General features: G+C 32.4%; 1 protein-coding gene across 1 annotated transcript; it reads right to left on the bottom strand.

Annotated features, from left to right (window-relative positions):
- Positions 1–879: 879 nt before the first annotated feature.
- Positions 880–17,600, bottom strand: LOC132758656 (G-protein coupled receptor GRL101-like). Its single transcript, XM_060750344.1, is given in 13 exon segments — positions 880–1,235; positions 4,743–4,984; positions 5,323–5,371; positions 6,043–6,172; positions 6,548–7,081; positions 7,373–7,878; positions 7,881–8,422; positions 9,497–10,024; positions 12,478–12,594; positions 14,370–14,507; positions 14,855–15,000; positions 16,391–16,512; positions 17,468–17,600. Coding segments are annotated over 13 exon segments (3,198 nt in total). The 5' UTR covers positions 17,474–17,600; the 3' UTR covers positions 880–1,097.
- Positions 17,601–17,834: the final 234 nt, after the last annotated feature.

Raw genomic sequence — 17,834 nt, 5'->3', positions numbered from 1 at the left:
ATCAATTTGTTTTTGTTTTGGATTTTTGGGATTTATAGAGCTTGGTGTATCTGTATTTTCATCTACTAGAGGTGAGAAAGCTGTTTATGTGATGAGATTGAGGGATGCTTGAAAATGATTCGAGAGATTTTGATTCATCACATATTGTACATGTCCATGCAAAGGATGTATTGCTATTGGTTAGATCTTGGTACCATGTGCTGTTCAACCCTTGACATTGTATGTGGAACCACATACAGCAATTATCACATTCAACAGCAATGGTCAGAATTTTTGACCTCAGCCCCACAGCTTCCACAAGGATAATCCGGGGCAGGGTTCCGTTCAACATCGCATGAAATAGACAGCAGTAGTATGACTAGATGTGATAAGGTCTTACTTCTATGAATTTTGGTGGGAATTTGGGGGTACGTCTAAACCTAAGTTTTTCAGGTTGCCTACAATAATTCCACACGAGGGAGATTTTTGACGGGCGACATTGCGTTTGGCAGGATGGAGGGCCTAGGATGTAGGGTAATGTTGTTCTGATGAAATTATCTGGTACATTCACCATATAAAGTAATGTCGAGAGAAAAAGAAGGGATATAAAATACTACAAACAATATTGTTTACCTTTTTCTCCCCCACGGAAGTTGGACAATAAAGGTCAAGGTTTGGTCTGGCGGGAAAATTTTTTGACAGAATAGATACCTGTGACTATACTTTGGGTTGTTAATTTAACAATGGATGAATGAATTTCATTAGATTTCTTCATTCAACGTTCTGAACAGCAGCAGAAATGCAGTAACAGTCCGAAACACATAGTGTTTACAGAGTTTTTTATGAGAGCTACGGAAATCAGCTGTTAGCAATCCGACGCATGCGCACTATGTTCATATAAAAATGTTTAATAATAGAAACTACAGGGAATCATTTAATGGCATTCCCTAAATATTAAAAATAATATATACATAAATTAATAATAATATTAAAAATTAATAAAATAAAACAAAACATTGATATTTGAAACAACAGCAATGAACGAAACAGTTACGTTAAAAAGTTTGATTTTAAAACGTACGAACCACTACGTAATAAGTGGGATAATTAAGTTTCAATTACATGTTTTCATTTCGTCTGATGACCTTGTAAACTATGATATAAATGAGGCGTCCTGCTTGAAAGATATCATTTTGTAGGTCTTCATTCTTGGCCGCTGGTCTTGTGTCTACTTTAATGAGGATATCTCCTAATACCTGAAAATAATACTTTAGTGTATATCAATATCAGGGATGGGTAAAATTACAATTATAATTTGATTAATTACAATTAAGTATGAAAAATCATATAATAAAAAATATTTGTTAATTGAGCCAAAACTCAATTACTTTAATTGTAATTAATTAATTACTTTGTGAAATTCTTCATTTTATTGTCAATTAATTTCAATTAAATTCAATTAATCTGAATTCTGTGCACATTAACCATTGATCTGATTTAGGTAAACTGCATACTTTTTCACCTGTATTGTCAGATATAGATAATATTCCAAGAAGTGATAATTGATAATCAGCTGTCAATGATTTTAATACAGGTAGCTTTTTATGGGTATTGTCATGATTGATATAGCCTAAGGTATATACTGGCAAGTGTTAGTTGGTGACTATTGTTAAGATTAAAACTTGCCTGAAGTAAAACGTATCCATCAAGGGCTCACAAAAATATTCACTCATCTTGCAATTTTTCTACTAAATAGTTTCAACACCATATTGTTACAGTCATTTAAGCAGGCAGGATGAATTCTCCTGCCAACAATGTCCAAGCTTGCAATTCAATATATGGCTCAACCAGCCTCATCTGCACCGCGGATAGACTGTTTTCTATCGCAAGCAAAGTTTTACGTTCTGATCGATGTAATATGAGCGACAAAAACTTTGAAGCTCTCATGTTTGTTAAATGTAACAAGAGCCATGTCAACATGGCCATCCCCCGCCGATTGTGTTTGCTCATTGGAAGAATGTATATGTAGAGCAGAATAATTAAATTTTACTAGGTCTTTTGGCAATGAAAACAGATGGCTGAAGTAATTACAGATTTGAAACCTATGAGAATACTGATGGCATAAAATAACAAAGGGCAATAACTGAAAAATAATGCAGGTTAGGTTATCATTCTTGTGTGATGCACCCCTCCTCATTAAAATCTATCCACCTATGATGTTTCAAGTTGATACCTCAAATATTTTTTGAGATAAGCTCCGGACAAAATAGTATGAAAAATAACAAAGGACAATAACTCAAAAATTATATAGCGAAGAGTTATCATTCTTGCGCACAGCATTCCTCCTTAATAAGATCTATCCACCTATGACATTTCATGTTGACATCTCAAACACTTTTTGAGTTATGCTCCACTCAGGTGAAAAATTAAGTATGAAACATAACAAAGGGCAATAACTCAAAAATTATGAAAGGTAGAGTTATCAATCTTGTGCACTGCACACCTCCTGAGGTAGATCTATTCACCTATGACGTTTCATGTTGATATCTCAAAGGCATTTTGAGCTATGCTCTGGACAAAAAATTAATTTTGAAAAATGACAAAGGGCAATAACTCAAAAAATTTTGAGATATGCTTAGGACAAAAATGTCGGACGGAAGGACGGACGGAAGGACAGACGGACGGACGGAGACTATTACTATATCCCCGCCGCCTTTTCGGCGGGGGATAACAAGGCATTGTGAACAGAAAACAGACTGATGAGTTTGATTTATTGTTTTAAAAGTGAAAATAATTTTTTTCTGTATCTGGTGTGTTTTGTAACTATATTATTTCATATTAAAGCAGTTAAACTAGAAAATAATTAATTGTAATTAATTTTTTTTTCAAATTTAATTGTAATTAATTAATTACAATGCGAAAATTCATGTAATTGTAATGTAATTGGGAAGTTTCAATTTCCATTTTAATTGTAATTAATTAATTACTTTTAAAAATAATGGTACCCATCCCTGATCAATACTCTATAAAATGTGCACTATTTATACTAACAAAGCATAAGAAAAACTCTAATCATAAGCCATTTGTGTACGTTGGGGGAAGCTGTCAACAACGTGATTAAGTTCATATAGTTAAGATAAGATGGTTGAAAAAGTAAGAAAAAGATAGCGGCCGGGGTTTTTATACGTTCTACAGAGTTGGCAGCCATTCGTTTTTAACATCGTCAGTTGTTGTAAGTTAAACTATTTGGGCATTAGTCATGCTTACTAATCACATCCAAGACTGCACGAAATCATGTGGGCACAAGATTGAAACAATTATTCAAATATTAAGTCTAAACATCGAATTGAAAGTGAGGAGGTAATATTTTTGAGGTTAGGGTATTTCTGATAAGAATTTTCTAATGAAGGAATTGTCTACCAGGAGCTATTATAAACAGAATTTTGTAACAAGTTTGTCGCAAGTCCCACTCGGGAAGTTTTATATGAAGCATAAAATTGTGCTATTTCTAAAGATTGAGGTATGGATCACAGGACATTCAGTCCAAAATTATGATCAATGCTAGATCTGCAAATGTAACAATAAATTTGTTAAAAAAATAAAATGAAACACCAAATTTAAAAATATATCATGTTAAGCTTTGACCTCTAAGTGTGACCTTGACCTTGGAGGTAGGGGAGCAGGTGTTGTAAATGACATAACGTCTTATTATTGAGACTATTTGTGCCAAGTATTTTCAAAATCCCTTGATTTATGAAGAAGTTATAGATTGGACACAAAATATACCCTATAACAGACTAAGTATATCTTTGACCTTGATCTTGGAGGTAGGGACACAAATGCATGACTTATTATCTAATCAATGTGACTATCTGTGCCACGTATTTTCAAAATCCTTTAATCTATGAAGAAGTAATGGACGGGACACAAAATATACCAAATAACAGACTCTGTTAGCCTTTGACATCTAAGTGTGACTTTGACCTTGGAGGTAAGGGTGCAGGTGTTGTACTTGACAGATCGTCTAATTATTGTGCCTATTTGTGCCAAGTTATTTCAAACTCCCTTTAACTATGAAGAAGTTCTAGATCCGACACAAAATATACCCTATAACAGACTATGTTAATTTTTTACCTCTAAGTGTGACCTTGACCTTGGAGGTAGGGATGCAGGTGTTGCGCATGACACATCCTCTTATCATAGTGACTTTTTGTGCGAAGTTTTTTCAAAATCCTTTGTTCTATGAAAAAGTTATGGACCGGACACAAAATATACCCTGTAACAGACTATGTAAGTATTTGACCTCCAAGTGTGACCTTGACCTTGGAGGTAGGTGACTGGTTTTTGCGCATGACACATTATCCGATTATTGTGAACAATTATGGCAAGTATTTACAAAATCCCTTCATAGATAAGAAAGTTATGGACCGGACACGACATATACCCTCAAACAGGCAATGCTGACCTTGAATGAGCAAGTGTGACCTTGACCCTGGAGGTAGGAGTCAGGTTGTGGCGCATGACACATTGTCTTATTATAATAAACATTTGTGTCAAGTTATTTCAAATTCCTTTCATAAATGACAAGTTATGAACCGGACACGAAAGTGTGACGGACGGACGGACAGACAGACGGACGGACGGACAGACGGACGGAGCTTATTTCTATATCCCCCTTTTTTCTTTGAAAAGGCGGGGGATAACAAAGTAAGAAAAGATGGTTTACAATGTTTATACATGTAAGTATTAAAAATACAAAATACCTTCCCATTTCTGGTCCTGACACACACTGTATCCTTATCAAGGTTTCCAATGAACAGAAAAGCTCTTTGAAGCACGTCAAGAGAACGAAACAATTCGTATGTTAACTTGAGAGTGACAGAGGCCGACACCGTCATATCACTGTTTACGAGTTCCCCGACAGATATGTATTTAAGTTTGAGGGCATCGCGAACGCTGAAGTTCCGGCTGATGCTTCGATACTCCTTGATGTAATTGCCAAGTTCTGATGCATTGATGAAAATAAATGCAAACGAACATATTAACAAAGAAACAAACAAATAATCTAATTGAAATAAAAAGTACTTAACTACTATATGTATAATCATTTTTGAACATATGATGACACTCTGTCATTTAAACTTGTTATAATTGCATTAAATCAGTCTTCGATTTCTTTTTCTTTGCATTTAACTGGATATATAATTTCAAACAGTATATTTTATTTAGAGATACAAATGTATAGACAAAATCTCCCGTGCAGGTGATCAGGTCAACAGATACTATTTAAAAGTACAGTGGGGAAACTTTTTTCTTTTGCAATCTAGATAAATTCGAACTAACCTTTTGATAATTCTGAACGCGTCTGTTCCTCTGAGCTAGGATTAAAGTTCTGTAAGGAAATGCACGTTACAAATATTTAATGACTATACAAAATGTGAGCATTTTGTTTTGACAAGTTTATATTGCTTTATCATTGCTCTTATCAGCTTGAAAATATGTTGCGTTTTTGCAGATTATATTCCAAAGGCCCATTAGGTTACTGATTCGGTCAATAGGAACGCATTATATCATGTATAAGCCAATAGTAGTGTGTTAAAGACATAAAATGTTCGTCTCCATATAAGTAAATAGGAGAACTTATTATTGGGTCATTAATTTTAATTGATTATTTTAAGGTTGAACAAACATTAAAACGGTGATCAAATTGACCTATAGGCCCATAGGGCCGTGTGCTCTTTATTATTATTGTTTTTATTGTTTTGAAATAACTGCATAAAACATAAGTCTCCATAATAAACTACCATTTTGTCTAAACTCATCATTCTTAACAAAGGTTTTCTCATCAGCAAAATTAAAGTAAACGAATAAATGTTTTCAGGTTGATTTCTGTAAAGAAACACAAACATCGAGTACTTAAAAAGAAATGAAAATAAAACCAACACTACGGCAACATGTTTGAGATTTTGCATCTTCATCAAAATTTATCATATACAAAATAGCTTTTAAAGTAAAGCGCACTAATTGCAAAAAGTAATAAAGGAGGGAGAAAAAAGTTATTACCGATTTTCCTAATATGGCAGTCACTGTATACAATATTGGATTCAGGGCAGAGTTGATTGGTAAAATAAACACGGCCGACCATGCATAAACATCACCCGAGATCACGTGACCATTCAGTGCCATTTTATACCTATTTTAAGATACATAATATGTACTAAGGTAAATATTATACTAGATATTAACTCAAAGAGATGCAATTGCACGTGTTATACTTTTCTGACTTTTTACCTCAAACATGTTCAAAATTAATCATAGTGCACTATGTGTTATATCGTCTTGTATCCATTAATTTAGAACTTTTGATATACCACGTGAAGTAAATGACACTAAATGTGACATTTGTATAATACTAACTGTACTGATTGTTTGGAACACAACGATAAAAAAAGGTTTTGTAAAGTAAAAGTAAAAACAACATTTCTGAAGTTTAATGATCCTTTAAATTTGTAACCATTGTGTATTAAGAAACGATTAATTCATCAATATAGCGAAATCACAAGTTTACATACCCATAACACCAATTGGAAACCAACACAAAAAGTCCGTGGTAACGACGAGAAGAAGATTTCTTGCAACAATCAAATCCCTCCTCCTTCCAGAGTGCATTTTCTGCATACTTGAACTTGATTTCTTAACCTCCATGAAAATGGAGATCTGACCAAATGCAACCAGCGTAAACGTAATGAAATTTAAACCAACAAAAATTAATATGGAATAAATCCAGCCAGGCGGTCGATCTCTCGTCAATGGTAGAGCAATGCAAACCCCAGATCTTGAGTAAAATTGATTTTGAAAATAGCCTTCGTAAACAACTGGTATCAGAGCTATAACAAATGCAAAACCCCATGCAAAAATCGAGCATGATTGAGCCTTAAGCAAATCAAATCTCTTTTGACCGAAAGGAAATTTTATAACTAAAAGTCTGTCAAGTGTAATTAGGCAAAGAAAAAGGACACTTGCTTCAGAGGACACTGTGGAAAGGACACCAGCAAATGTGCACCATCCGCTTCCCCTCCAGTACTCGTCCTCGTATATGTACCTGTAAAAACACACACGCAAATATACCCTAAATTTAGGATGAAAATAACCAAACATTTACAACTTGAACCATATCTCGCCGGTCTGTAATGGATAATAATGAAACTATTAGATATGTATTAAGCACTTGATATATCAATATTTACTGTTATAAGAAATCGTGAAAATATACAAATATAGTAGATTTAAGTATTTATCATACATATGGTTGTTAACATCTCAATACCTTAATCCTGTAAAGAAAATATAATTCTTTCCATTTATCACAACTTAATTTGCTATATTATATTACCGCTTTCTGTAAACAGCATCTGCAATAGCGATGATGATAAGATAAATTCCCATCAGAAAATCTGCTGCAGCCAAATTCGTAACGAAAATTCCATATGCTATTTTCAGCCGCTCTCTGTCACATACAAGTCTATACAGGATAGAGAAGAAGTTACCGATCAGAGCGGAAAAACCAACCAACCAAAGCATCGTCTGCAAACCTGACAATCGCATTAAATCTTCACAGGACGAGAACTCGTCTTTCCGTGGGTAACAATCGTCTTCAAGTAGGTATGTTGGCCTGATGCAACAAAATTTGTAGGCAGAAGCCTTCAATTTTTTCAAATCACGAACACCGGCAAATATCTTTCTATTTAAATGTTTGATGTCATTGTTATTAAAGTCGATTTCCTCAACAGAAAGATCATCGAAGGCGAAATCGGCAATTTCTGCGATCTTGCTACTAGAAATATCTAGATGTTTGAGAGATAAACCAGAAAAGGTATTAGCGGATATTTTGGTAATCTTTTTGTACCTTTTAATTGTATACTCCGTATGTAAATAAGACCTTCGAACGCACCCGCTTCTATTGTGGTTATTTCAGAACAGCCATGTAAATTCAAAGATGTCAAATGTAGCAAAACGTGAAATACCTTTCTGCGAATAATTCTAAAAAGATTATAACTTAAATCAAGTGTCTTTAGATTGTAAATATTAGTGAACGCTTTTCCTGATAGTTCCCTTAAACCAGAGTATGACAAGTTCAATCTTACAAGTTGGTTCATGAATAAGTACGAATCCTCTAAGATTTCACTAACATTCTTATTATAACTGAGATCTAAATATCGTGTATGATATGGCAACATGCTAAGTTTTTCCATATCGAAATCGCTGTTGCGACAGTCTACTATCCAACCGACACAGGCACAGTTTTGTGGGCACTTGAAACCACAAAGCAGTTCGTCGTCGCCATAAGGACAATGTCTTTGTCCGTCACATATCTGATCCAAGGGTACACAAATCTTGCTCGAAGAACACTTAAATCCATTTGAACAATACTCTGTTGCAGCGACTTAAATTACAAAAATGAGTTAAAATTATTTAATATAACTTTCGCTAGGATGACTCATATATCAACTAACACTTTTTTATTTATGTTTAGTCTACAAGTAAGCGTTTAAATTACTTTTATTATTATTGGTTTATTTTATTCGAATCTCTTTTATATGCATTGCATTTAAACACACATTAAACATGGAACAATCTAGGGAGACTTGTCTTTGCAGGTAAAATATGTCAATTTAATACATATGGCAATTCTACAATAGAATTATAAGATACCTTATCTTACATATCATAAACGTATTCATGAAAACTGTATTATTTCATTGATTGTTTTAATTGTTTTCCAATCTAGACTCATTTTCCATATCGTGAAATGCGTGTAAATGTTGTTCATTTACAATTTATTGAATAAATAAAGTTTTAAGTAATATTAAACACATAAATACAAACCGACAAGATTTATCCTAAAACACAATACAGGTACATTCAAAGTAATGCATCCATTACTTAAGGTGTACTTATCTACGTGTATTATTTTTGACCTGTCTACAACGTATACCTGATTAAGCACAGAAGTGAGTCCAAGAAACATGCCCAAGTTAGAAACTTGATAGGTTTAAGTGATACTATGCTGATGTTTTTTTAATAAAAATATCAGGATTACTGTATTTCATTTGGAGTTTATTGAAATAAAAACTATTTTTTCCATGATCTCAAAGTTGTCATTATAATTAAACCAATCCAATTGTAGATTATTTGTGTAACGTTTCGTATATTACACATGTGTTGTATTTAAGTGAACTATATATCATCAATCAATCACCAAAGAGTAGCTTCTAGAGTTTTGTTTTGTCTAGGACTCTTACTCAAAAAGCTGTACAGTCACTTTTAGTTTGCTATGTAAATTGCTTATGTTTAGATGACACGAACTTCTTTATTGTAACATAATATGTACTTGCTGTTAGAGTTTGTTCAGTTCTTCAAATATTGGAGGAAATATTAGTATCTATCATGATTTGATTAAATTGTTATTATAATAGAATTTTCATTATAATCATAAAGAGTCATATAAAAAACCTACCTTTGCATAATTCTGGAAAGAAGGAGGCTCCAATAAATCTTATCACGTTCCACCTCGGAACAGCAATATCAGCTACATTGTTGAATTTGCTCTTGAATTCTGTCAGACTATTTGATGTTTTTAGGATACGGTATTTATGAATATTTGACGAATTGGTCCCCTCATTCAATATAAATAATGATTTTGCAATTCCTTCAGCATCACTATCGGTTTCGAAGAATATAAATCCTTGTTTATTTGTATCGGAATATTTAATTGAACTCAACAAAACATCAGCCATGATTTTATACTGGCAAACTTCGTCATTGTCAACGTTTGTAAATGTTTGAATTAGTTTGTCGTTTATCTTCAACAGTTTTGTTTCTATACCAAAGCCAATTAATGGGGTAGACGACGTGTAGCTTAGCAACCTGACAATGTTGACACCGTTACAAAGTTGTTTAGCAAATCCATGAATAACTTCAGTGTTATCAGTGAGAAAGCTTTCACTTAAAAGAATGATAACTTCATTTTCCTCCTTCAAACAACCTAAAACACACCCATTTCATTTTAAAACTTTTTTCAAATCATACCTAGAATCCGATAATAAACCGCGATATGTTTTACATTTTGGTAACAGATTATTTTGATTAGATTATTTTCGATAATGGCTTCAAGGGCGGCACATTTTCAAGTTGACAGTGTAATGAAATTTTACTGGCTCGTTTCATAAATGTGTATAAAATCTGTATTCGTTAGCTAGCGTGTTAGTTTTCGAGGGTATGCAGTTATGCCATGATAAGAAATGAAATAAAGAATAAATACAATTACTCTTAGAAGATCAAAATGCTTATTCAATATCTAACATTATTCTATACAATGCGGGAATATATCTGGCCAATTACATAGCTCGCAAATCACAAATTTGTCAAATTGATTAAACTTTTCAGACGCTTGCAAAGATCCCCAAGGGTCCGTTCTCACAGTGTTTGAACGGGCTGATGGACCCTCATTATGTAATACATACATACATACATACATACATACATACATACACACAAGGGGTTATCCAAAAATTCGTAGACTTTCTCAATATCTCTTGAACGTGAATATGTATTCTTATTTATGAAATTTTAGAATATTATCAAAACAGTTAACTGCGTCAATAAATAATGATTTTATAGCACACACACGGCACCTGGCGCACTGTACATAGAAAAGTGCAGTCAGCCATCGTATATTTTTCGCTAAAAACTAATAATTAACATAGAAAATCCGCTAAACATTGTATGTTTCTTCCATGATGTATTTTAAGGTAGACCATGGGTAATGCATTACCTCCACTTTGAAGAATATTTAAATAGGCTAAAATTGCTTGCAAACTACACTGAAATTGAGGGGCGTGGGTTAAAACCCCAGAAGGGGCAATTTTTTTCTCTTTCTTTTTTTCTTTTGAACATTATTTATGTATCTCTCTGATCCTTTATGGAAGAAAAAAGTGGTTTGATTTAAATTATGTAACAATTGTAGACCTTATTTATTTGCTAAATAATGCCAAAATTTATAGCAAATATGATAACAGATATTTTCAAAGTTTAATAAAATGAAAACTACACGATAAAAGTATTTTATATTTCGCATGATCAACCAATATACCTTTCAAATTTTTTTAAAAAACTTTGAAAACAGCCCCTCATTATAAATTTTAGGAATATTTTGAATAAGCCATTTTAGATACGGAAATGGTAAAATAAGTGTTTAAAGTGGGCGGCCATGGTAACATTTTTATACATATTAAGAACATTTTGTTTAGAAACAAACATTTTGCTTGTGTAATTTGTTACCTGAATGTTATTATTTGTTTGGGCAATAGAAAAACATTTTTATAATGATGATAGTACAGATTATTTAGAGTTTCCTCATTTCTGAAAATAAGCCCTTCTAATGGCAAAGTCGTAGTTCAGAAATACATCCATAACTCATAAACCACACGATAATTTTATTTAAATGTTGCATACAGGTGACCTTGAAGACATATAACTGTTCTATGTTGTCAATTTTACAGTACCTTATGGTTCCCATTACCAATGGTCTACCTTAAGTATTTCTTTAAGTTTTAGACGCCATTCCTATAAAGTTTTGTTGATATCGCTAGAAACGCCAGACGCCGATATTGTTTATCACGGGAAAATGACGGACACACAGAAATTAAAATAATCACGCGATCAGAAAGTTTTGTTGTAATTTGGGAATGGCACAAACAAAAACATTTGGAAAAAAATTCAGCATTTGAATAGAATTTTTTTTCAAGATTATTAGTGTTTATGTGGCAGATTTAGTGATGGACATTTCTATGAGATGCACTAATGGTCATTGATTGCGTTACGTTGAAGCATATGTTGAAAGTTATTATGACGTTGAGGTCAATAACATTTTGGAATGCGCCGCTGTCGCCGACATGTGTTTATGTAAAATTAAATATTGTTGTAATTTAAAACGCTGCTTACATGAATTGTTCTGTGTTTATTTGCTTATGATTCTTCTAAGCAGTGTAAGAATTTCAAGTTAATGTCTAAGATTCATTTTACACAACAAAGAAAGTCCACGAGTTTTTTAATAACCCCTCGTACATACATACAAAGAACCCCAGATGATACATATGAGCCGCTCCATGAAAAACCAACATAACGGGTTTGCGACCAGCATGAATCCAGACCAGCCTGCGAATCCGTGCAGTCTGATCTGGATCCATGATGTTCGTTTACAAACCCTATTACAAGTAGAGAAAGTTATAGCGAACAGCATGGATCCTGATCAGACTGCGCGGATACGCAGGCTGGTCTGGATCCATGCTGGTCGCAAACCCATTATGATGGTTTTGTCATGGTGTTGCTCATATATGGATTTTAACCAAAACGGAAAACGTCAAAAGTCAAGCAATATCAGCCGTCTTATATAAGATAAAATTAATATATATTCAAAATACACCATAAATAGCTTACCACAATCTTCTTCATCCTGTTTTCCAGGACATTGAAATTGCCCATCGCATAGAAACCGTCGTGGTATACAATAACTTCCAGGACATTTAATGGTGCCATTTGGACATTCAAACATTTCTTCGAAAATGAAACGTAATAAATTTATCTAACATTTTAAGTGTAGTATTATAAAAACAAAATTAATATTACGATAATATATCGTCATGATCTTATTTAATGGATATAAAGATACTACTTTTTCTCACATGTACAATATTTCTGTTGTATAAACATGTACTACTCATAATAACAAGTATTCTTCTTTATGCTGATTTATGTGTTATTCGAATTTTAAACAGTCCAACTCATATTCTCAATTTGTGTATCAGAATAAAGATATTCCTTCAGCATATTTACATTGATAAAAGCAAAACAATACGAATGTTTACAAACTACATTTAAAAATGTTCAATGCTGTCCTGCCACAATACAACATAATATGAATGTTGAAATATCGCGTTTAAATGTTACGAATAATAATAATAATGGTTCCCTCTGGGTCAAAATTAGTTTGCGCCACCAAATTCGCCAATCAGAAAAAGTTGGAGCCAATTGCTCGAAAGTTGGAGCCAATAATTCTGCAAGGGAGACATGCCTATCTTTGTTAAGATATGCTAGCAGTTATATATCATTATGATTACAAACACATATTTATAATATTTCATTTTATTACAGCTGCACATGTTTATTATCTAAAATATAGACATAGTATTATGTGGTTTTCAAATTCCATTTAAATAAATACACATAACAACATAAATGTAATCAAAAACATCATGTTAAGTTAGTCATGGGAGGTCCTGTTTTCCAGTGGTTTGCCTATAGCAGTTCTTCTCACTGGCTGGACTGAGCCAAGATCTTTACCAGCTTCTACCCAACAATCTGGTCATCTACAGATACAAAATTAAAAAAAAAACAACATTACTATAAATTGACTTCATCTAAAAATAAAAAAAAGTAAAATAGATACTTAGTATTTTTAACAATGAAGAATATTGTTTATTTTAATAGGGTTTGCATGTGAATACTGAATAGACACTTAAGCACTTTACATTCAGATATGAAAATATTAAAATTGCAGTAAACAGTGGCTTTAGATCAATCATTAGTGAAATTATTCTTTTAATTGTCATTAATTTAATATTTCAAACTGTAATTATTTTTAATGAGTTGACGAGTCAACTTACCTAAAGTTCAATGTTTGTCAACATCACGGACGATCTTTCACTTAGAACTCTGTACGCTACTAACACCTGTTGACCACACATGTAATTATCAGTGCTCCAAGTCAGAGAATGAAAGACGTAAATTGTTCCAATTAACACATTGACACTTTCATCTTCACATGTTCCCGAAGTGTCACACAATTGATGACATAATTGATTATACAGTTTGATAAACAAACTAATAGCGCATGACCTTTCACATTTGGGCCGCTTATGTAATTTGACGCGGCCGCTTATTATATTTAAGTGTACTAGTTGTCGGATGTTTTTATCTTACGTTGGCGCAAGTTAAATTCGCCAATTAAAGATTTTATGCGCCATAATTAATATTTTGTCGCATTTGGCGCCATTGGCGAGCGACAGTGGGAACCAATAATTTTGACGTAACACATTAAAATGAAATAGATATTGGTTGACCACAGTAAAATGATATAAATATTGGCATATCACAGTAATATGATATAAATATTGGAATATCACAGTAAAATGATATAAATATTGGAATTTCACAGTGAAATGATATAAATAGTGGCATATCACAGTAAATTGATATAAATATTGGCATATCACAGTAAAATGATATAAATATTGGTAGACCACAGTAAAATGATATAAATATTTGCATACCACAATTTTTTAGATGGCTTGCGGATCTACACCCGAGTATAACTCCATCTGAGTCAGTGTCGTACACACATTTAAGGTAATTAGGAATCACTTTGACATCTGTCTCACAGACAAGAACATCTTCCTTAGCCTCAAAATCTGTAATAAATATATGAGAATTTAAATGTTAAATTTTTTTTTACAAAACACTTAAAGATAAACGCTGAAATTAGTCTAGCCCTTTATGCTTAATGACATTACAAGACTATATATACATTTTAACGCATTCTTTAGAGTTCTAAATAAATTCGATTTTATGCCTGTGTTTAGGTTGTACATGTTGTACAACTCATACTGTTTTGTTTTGCCTACAAAAATATTGTTGCAATTAAAAGTTGTATGAAACGTCTGAAAGAGGAAGTGAAAGCAAAAATAAAAAATCAGAAAAAAGTGCTAAACTGTACGGAATGAAATAACATCTTGAACTGATCTAAAATATTGCATACCATACGAACACTTGGTCGGCCATGGTAAAAGCTCGTAATGTTTCGTGTACGAGTCAATGTATTTTCCGTATTGAGAGAGATGCATCGTGAATACAGGTTTACTAAAGTACGAAATCTGGTCGTAATAACTTCTCACCCAGTGTCTTCTGCAGTAAACAATATGATTATCATAATTCTATTATAAAATTGAACATTTGCACCACGATACATGACCATTATGGCGGCATTATAAACAGATGGACGTACTTTTTAAAGTTAAAGGCTTTAGCTAATTAGATTTACTAATATTTGATTTTTCATCTTGTTTTTATTCTAAAATTTGTAATTTATATTGGTTCATTTGCTCTAATCTTATTTGCTCTAATCTAACTTACTTAAATAACAAACATTCACTAACCACCATTCCCCAAAAACCAAACTACAGTTCAACTATTTTAAAAACTAAAGTGAGATTAGGATGGCAACCTGTGGATAGATAGCACATCAAAAATCAAAATTGTACATTAACTTTTAATGAATAAATGAACTTGTAAAAATCAAATACATATTTTGAAGTTTAAATACATGTTAAAAGTAATCATTGTTGCTTTGATAGTATTTTTTCTTTAATATTAATTTCTGGGAAGGGCTTAATCTAATGTTGTAAGAACTTGTTGCCCAACCCATTTGCATTTTGATATATACCCATCATTTGTATAAAATGTTTGTAACATGTATTTAATACAATAAACAATGTTTAAACTAACCAATGAAATAGTATTTTACAACGTTTTTTCGCATTTTGTGCTTGTTTAAAAACAAGAAAAACGGTATCATATGATTCTTGATATTTCCTTTTTTATATTGTTACATTATCATACATTTTTGTTGGCTGAAACAATAACAAGGGGGGTCCATGTTATATGAGAAAAATCTAGATTTTTTTAAACAGACACATTTAAGAGTAACGAAAAGATGAAATATGTCAGTTTAGGTTTTTGTCTGACTATATCAGCTTTTATATTAACTTTTTGTCAAAACACTCGATTTCAATGGAATGGAAATATACAAATTACTTATCACATATCACCATTAAACATAACAAAGGATTTGACTGATTGGTTTGTTAAAGATATACTATGCTCATCTTTGGCTTATATACTTTTATTGCAGAAATTTATTGAAATCTAGGAAATTCAAATTTAAAATGTATAATTTGAAGAGGAGAATGCATAAAGTATGTTTGGTAAGTTTTATTCCCTATTATTGGTCAAATTTATATGGCCTTATCTATAAAGAAATGTCAGTTTTTTATGACACTGGTATTCATACTAAGCTAAGGTTAAGCATGTAGAATTTAAAACGTATTTATTTCTTTTTTATGTGTCCTCAAAGGATGTTAATTAAACATTTCCCAAGGGGCTGCAAAGCAATTATACGTGCATTCAATTATCGAATTAAGCATAGTATATCTTTACAAATTATTCAGTTTAATTTACTTTATTATTCATTCTTATCTATACAACTGAAACTAAATTAGACATAAAACGAACTTACGAACAACCCGCTAGACAAAAATACGCATATTCGTCAGTAAGACACTGGCCAATTTCTTCTGTGTAAAAGTCTTCATCGAACTCAATGATGGACAAATGCACCGGGCTACATTCCTGAATTGCCTGGTGAAAAGATATAATATTAGTTATAAAGATTCTTGACAGGTTATATGGCCCCATATAAACAGTTTTTTGAGCTACAAGGCAAGGGTTATATTACAAACGACCGTTTACATACGGTCATACAACTTGTGAGGAATATTTATAACGATTTATAATACAAGAAACTTCCTTTTTTGAGAAAAAAGTAAAATGTCTTCATAAATTGACAGCAGCTGTGAATTTAAAACTTTTATATGCCATACTTATCCAATAAAAATCGACGTAACAAACGTGTATTATTGTAATTCTAATAATTCATAGGAGACGCTCTGCAGGTATGACCCGTTTTTTTTTGGTCGAAACTTGTATAACGAGAGTTTCTTACACACACTGCTAAAGCATGTCGCATCATATATTAAATAGACATGCCAAACTGTCACACTGAACAAAAGCTTCATCATTTTAGAGAAAATTAAAAATAAACAACAACAACAACATAACGACTGAAAAACGATCAATGCAGAAGTAAACAGACGGCACGGATCATACGAGACATGTAGCGCTTTCATTTTTGATGTTTGTTCACCACTTTCTATGCATTCGTATTTCATATAATCTTATATAATTTTACCTGACGGCGCCACAATCAAGATTTTCAAATTGAATTCTAGGATGGAAGTATCCGTAAGATCTTCTAAAGCAAAATCAAAGGGTGACAATAAAAGACTTGGTTCAACAATGTCTGTTGACGAGATACAATCAAAGTTTCATAATCTCTCATGAGCCCCGCTGCACCTGATTAAGCAGTCTTTAATCTTCAGCACAAATATACTAGATATAAATGTTTCAAAATTGTAAGTATTTCCTAGACTGAAGAGGTAAACAAAATAATGTCAATTAAAGTATTTTCTTCTTAGATGCCTTCATTTATTTTTATATATCTTTTATGATATTCTTTAACTTGTATAATATCTACCTGCATGATACATGAGTCTCGATTTATATTTAAGATTTCTTCTGTTTCTAAGGTCTTCTGTTTCGTGTCCTACTCTATAATATGTATATCCTCTATTGGAATACTGAGGGAGCCGGGGGTGAGGTGATGTCCAGTATATATCTCTATTTATGAAGTAGAGATGCATTTTACCCTTAGATAACACTGTATCAAAGTCGCATTTAACTTCAATGTTATCTGAAATATATAGTTTTATATATGATACTATCTAGATTACAATCATATACATACCACAATCGTGAAAACAGTTTTTCACATTTGTAATAGGGACATATTTCAACCTATATTAATAAATATTGTTGATTTTTCAGTTGACAAGTTCTAACTA

Source organism: Ruditapes philippinarum, unplaced genomic scaffold (genome assembly GCF_026571515.1).
Source record: "Ruditapes philippinarum isolate M1 unplaced genomic scaffold, ASM2657151v2 ctg1726_1_1_1_1, whole genome shotgun sequence".
NCBI lineage: Eukaryota > Metazoa > Mollusca > Bivalvia > Venerida > Veneridae > Ruditapes > Ruditapes philippinarum.
Note: the sequence above shows the minus strand (reverse complement) of the source record. Positions and strands in the feature narration are given on the sequence as shown.